The sequence below is a fragment of the Alligator sinensis genome, unplaced genomic scaffold (assembly GCF_000455745.1).
Source record: "Alligator sinensis unplaced genomic scaffold, ASM45574v1 scaffold442_1, whole genome shotgun sequence".
NCBI lineage: Eukaryota > Metazoa > Chordata > Crocodylia > Alligatoridae > Alligator > Alligator sinensis.
In genome coordinates, this window is record NW_005841829.1 from 4193155 (window position 1) to 4198828 (window position 5674).

Genomic DNA, 5674 nt, shown 5'->3' on the forward strand with positions numbered 1-5674 from the left:
CCCCCCCCCAGCTAAATATCATTTTTTAACATTTGGAAATTGTAGAATTTACAAAAAAACACAAATGAACAGGACAACAGGACAGGTGAATTAGTGGTGACTGTGTCAAAGCATAGTATGAAGGAATATTTGTGGGTATGCCTAGCCATACATTACAAAGAAAGGATGGTTACAAATAGGGTGCAGTGTGCATTTGTATGTGAGATATAATGTTTTAGGGACCTTGGCTGTTTTTTTGGCAAATCAGAAGAAGAATGTGTAGTCAAGGACATGAAGCATTCTACTCATGTGCTTCGATTCACAATACCCAGATCTGGGCTGCTGTATTTTCCAGTGAATAGCAATGCAGATGCAGGGCAGTTTGCATAACTGCTATTGTATTCACATGGACTGAACTGATGTTGTATAGAAAGAACTGCATTCAAATGGAGCATTTCATGTTTCTGAAAACTGCAGATATGTTCAATGAAGCTGTTAGAATAATGTCTATGTATGACAGTAATCTCCATTCTGTACGTTATGGCAGCTACTGTTTAACCTTAATTTGCAGCTATTTAAAATTGTTATGGGAACCAAAACTGCAGTATTTTTGGTTTTCAAGAAAGAATGGAAATTAGAGATGGATCCAGGTGTAATAGGTTATAAAATGTGTAATCCTGCTGGGAACTGTGATCCCCTGTGAGATATTGAATTCCCTCGCAGGTCCTGCTCTGCTAATACTAGTCTATGCCCTCTGATAAAAATATCAGGATTTTGTCCTGGTCATTTAAAATGGTTTGAATGCTGAGACTCTTCCCTTAGAATACCATTCCACTTTCTGAAATCTTGCTCTTTAGGGTAATTTTTCATGAGATCTGGCCTACCTTTTCCTTTGCTTAATTTAATTCTATTGCTTTCAATTTCACTCTAACAACTTCTCCCCACCCTTTAGGTTTATTATACACTGTTCAAGTAAAATCCCAGATATGCCACTTCCTAATTTGGGGGAAGAGAGGGAATTCACAAGTACTTGCCAAACAGACTGTCAAAATTAGCTTTGTTAGATATAGGTAGTCTTCTATTGTGAAAAAATCTCAAAGTGCTTATAGATTCATAGATTGTAAGGGGCTGGAAGGGACCTCAGAAGATCATCGGGTCCACCCCCGCCCCCTGCACTAGGCAGGAAAGACAACTGGGGTCAGGTGACCCCAGCAAGGGGACCGTCCAGTCTCCTCTTGAAGATTTCCAGGGTAGGTGATTGCACCACCTCTGGAGAGAGTTTATTCCACAGTCTGGACACCCTGACTGTGAAGAAGTTTTTCCTAGGTCAGGTGAGTTAATGGTGACTGCTTCATTTATTATGTGACAAATAAACTCAGTTACTCTATAGGGAGTAGTGTTGGAATGATGTTGTAGCCCTGATAATCCAAGAAATGTGTAAGGCCAGGATTTTTGTTGGGGGATATTTTTCATTGGACCAATTTCATGTTTGGGATAGATTTAGACAAGCTTTTCAATGCAGGGCATTCTACTTCAAGCCTAAAAAAATAGCAGGAACAGCTAGAACTAAAAACAGTCTGCAGGGCTGTGAAATTGGAGAACCGAGACATTACCAGGAGTAGTTAACAGATGAGAAAAATGCAGAAGAAAGGATAACTTAATTAGTAGAAGATCAGGATTATTAAAAGGGAAAAGATTTGTTATGAGCAGGGACCCCGGTTTTCCATTTGCTGCAGAAAACCATGTATTTTCTCTTTTAAAGGAGAAAATCACGGATTTTTCCCTTTAAAGGAGAAAAATGCAGGAAACCACAAGTTTCCCTTTGCAGGCAGTTCCAGTTGCAACCCCCCTTAGGGTTGCAGGGAGTGGGAGAAGGGTGATCAGGCATGGGGTGTCACGTACACACACATGTGGCAGCCAGGCAGTGGGGAGAGCAGTTCCTGCAGCTCCCTCCAGGTAAATCAGGGGACAGGGGATGAGGCACAGGCCACGTGTTGGGCAGGGGGGAAGGGGCATAGGACACAGGTTGAGAGTGGGGGGCACTGGCACAGTGGGAAGTGGGGGGGGGCATATGCCCCCCATGATTTCTGTACTCACAGTGGGGCACAGGGCTGCATCAGGGCTGGAACAGCTCTGGAGAAGCTGCCTTCATGACTCAGTGAGGGGGGGCCCAGCACAGGAGAGTGCCACACCGCTGTGGCCACCAAGCTGAGGTGCCTCCTGTCCACCTGGCAGCAGCAGGGGCACAACTCTGCACTGCTGCCATGCCGCACCACGGTGGCGTGGCCTTTCCTCCAGCAGTGGGTCCTCCCTGCTGGGCCATGGAGGGGGCTACTGCCCAGAGCTGTTTTGGCTCTGCTGCAGCCCTGTGCCCCACTGTGTGCAGAAATCTTGTGGGGCATGTGTGATCCCAATGCATTAGCTTGGCTCCCCCCCCCCCCCCCTTCCCCCCCACACCCCCACCCCACACATCCACACTCTTTTTCACATGTTTGGGGGCTGGGAGTGGGGAGCAGTAGGTCAGGAATGAAGAGCGCCAGCAGGGCAGGGGGCTGCAGGTTTGGAGTGAGGGGCACTGGCAGGGCTGGTGGGCTGTGGCTTGGGAGTGAGGGGCAATGGCAGGGCAGGGCACCAGCATATCAGGACTGCTGCAGCTCTGGCCCCAACCTGGCATCGGAGCTGGAGGTGCTGCCTGCCCCTGACCCCCTGCTGTCTCTTCATGCTCTGCCACTCCTCTCCACAACCCCCAGTCTCCTCTCCCCCAAGCCACTTCTCCCTCTCTGCTTCTGCTGGACTCCTCCTTACTTTTTCTCTATGCCTTGCTGCAGCCTAAGGCACAGAGCATGGCTCCAGCCTGGCCCCATATTTCATTTGTGGGAAGGCTTAAGCAGCATACAGCCTTTGCTGTGTCTAGCAATGGCACCTTCAAATGCACTGTTCTAGTTCACATGGGCTATTCCCTGTACCTGGAAGCAGCATAGTCATGTCTGCTCAGCCCTGAGGAAAGGTACAATGCAGCACACTGAGGTCACTGCTGCCAGGCAGAATAAGGCTGTGGTTTAGGGACAACCTTAGTGTACTGTAATGTCCATGGAGTAGCTCAGCAGCCTGCAATGGAGAATTCATTCCTTGTATCATTCATTGTCCAGGAGTCATGTCTGGAGGCTGAGATGCAGATCTGAGCTTTAATGAGTGCCACCCAGTAACCAGTATGCTAAGTTGACCATCTATGGAATCCCAGTACATGGATTTGGGCCCAAAGCTATTCTGCTTGCCATGTGAACCCATTGATCTCAGCTGTAAATGAGAACAGAAATTGTCCTGTCCTATATATATTTTATGTGTATATTTAAAGTTCACTGAAATCATATTTGAAATGAGAAATTCTGCTTTCAATGCAACTTGTGCTGACCAAGAATGGAAACTGTCTCTACAATGTTGACATAAATTGTCTTTTTATTTTAGATTTGGCATCATTCTTTCTATAATGAACTTCGTGTTGCCCCAGAAGAACACCCTGTACTACTAACGGAGGCCCCCTTAAATCCCAAGGCTAACCGTGAGAAAATGACTCAGGTAATGATGTGTCTGCTCTCATGAGTTAATATTGTGCCGCAGATCATTTCAGCACAGTGAGCAAAGGCTGAATAGTCCAGGAGACACAACTCCTACTTCATTCCTGAAAGGCATCCCTCCAGTATGGGTTCACTGAACACTGGCTGAACAATGTGGAAAAGCTTATATTTCTGCTCCCCATGCAAACACTTCTACTGTAGTGGATGATAAAATGTTTAGTAATTATATAAAGTAGTGATTTATATTTCCCAGCTCCTTACAAAAAGTAAGGGGAAGGAGAAATCAATTTATGGCTTCAAAAGGAGATGGAGAGCTGCTGTTTCAGACCTTGCACTGCAACAGTCGGCTGTGCATGTGCGTACCAGTGCAGCAAAAAACACTCCAATATGTTTCATCCAGGGCCAAAGTTTGTGCAGTTTAGCTCACTCCTATCGTGACAAAGTCACACACACATAAGTTAGAGTATAACACCTGCTGTCTGCCCCTCGGCAGCACCTCCCCCTCCTCTTTTGAAGATAATACAAGTGTATGGTTGTCCATATCCAAAGTCCTTTTGTTTCTTCACAATGGTGGTTGGCTACATTTTCCTATTTTATGCCTCTCAAAAGTGGGTCAAGGTTCACATTTTCAATAGGGGCTCTAATTCTGGCTAGCTCCTGAGAGATCTTTCTTCTTCTGCTGCTGCTATGTCCTGGAAGAAAGTTCCCTCTTCCTCCTTTCCCTGCTTCACTCAGCAAATTTACAAAGAAAGAAGGTGGCTGGGCAATCTCCCCACCAGAGAACTCCCCACTCAAACTCCCGTGTTGGCTGGTTCTGGTGTTGCTGGCTCCTGTTAAGTGTGCTTTTGTTAGGGAAAAAAAGCCAGTAGCACACTGGGTTATCTTAATAGGAGAATTGCTTGTAAGTTAAAAGGAATTGATTATTCCACTCATAACAACAATGATGACCCCTCCCTTGGAGTATTGTGTCCAGCTTTGGGGCCCCACTTCAAGACATATTGGTGAGCAGAGAACAACAAAAATTATTAGATATCTGCGAAACATGATTTGTGAGGAAAGATTAGAATAACTAGGATTACTTAATCTGGAGAAGAGAAGACTGAGAAGGGATTTGATAATAGTCTTCAAATTCATAAACGGGGGTTATAAAGATGGTGATTGACTTCTCTGAAGCCACAGGGTACAGGACAAGTAGTAATGGTCTTAAATTTCAGCAAGGGAAATCTAGGTTTTATATCATGAAGAACTTTCTCACTATAAGGGTAAGTAACATTGCAACAAATTACCTAGATGGGGTATGGGATTTGTTTTTAAGTGCAGGCTAGATGAACATGTCTAGGATGGTTTAGTCAGGGATGATCCAGCCTTGAGCAGAATCTTGCACTAGATGGCCTCCTAAGGTCCCTTTTAGTCCTGCTTTTCTGTAATTCTCTAGTAATCACAAAAGCTTTCACATGATGTAACAGTTCAAAATGTGAATTTGAATATGTGAGTGTAAACAATTTCATTTCCAGGAATCCCTTCCTTTGCTCCATATCAATTAATATATTTTTATCACGTTTTCTGACGCCTTCCTGGGAGATCTGACGCCTTCCTGGGAGATTGTGCAATTTAAGGTGTGTTGGAAAGCACAAGGCAAGGACAGTTGCTTTTAGCAACTGTAAAAGTATTGCTTTCACAGCAAGAGAGGCCTGGTAGTGTCTCCTTGCCACTACGTGATTAAAATAAATTCAGCATTCAAGTACTCTGAAAAAGTAATTATCACTTATTAAATTAAGCCATTAATAGAAAATGAATTGCCTGTAATTTCAATGTTTCTTGTCATTGAAATGGAAGAATACTTTTTGCTAAGTATTTGTAAAGATATTTGATGATGAAATCAGGGATCTGTATTTAACCCAGTGGCTACACTGGCTCCTACTGGTGTAGGTCCACAGGAATGATGGACTGTGGCCATAACATATTACCCCTTTGAGGGGGAGAACATTTCCTGAAAGGTGGGTAGAACTGATTGGGAAAGTAATGCTCCCACATAGTGAAGGGTATGCTAATTCAGTGTATGCTCATAACAGCCTTCTTAAGCAGAGTTCCTATAGACACTCCACTGAAAGCAACTCGGG

At 44.6% G+C, this 5674-nt stretch overlaps 1 protein-coding gene across 5 annotated transcripts in view; it reads left to right on the top strand.

The window, feature by feature from the left end:
• Nucleotides 1–5674, top strand: part of LOC102375012 (actin, aortic smooth muscle-like) — an 80512-nt gene that overhangs the window by 17229 nt on the left and 57609 nt on the right. For 4 of the 5 annotated variants that reach the window (XM_025197426.1, XM_025197383.1, XM_006014671.2 and 1 more), the window contains one exon: nt 3445–3555. The exons of the other annotated variant lie outside the window; for it this stretch is intronic. In XM_025197426.1, the coding sequence (XP_025053211.1) occupies nt 3445–3555 (111 nt within the window). The remainder of the gene's footprint in view (nt 1–3444; nt 3556–5674) is intronic. 5 annotated transcript variants of the gene reach the window in all.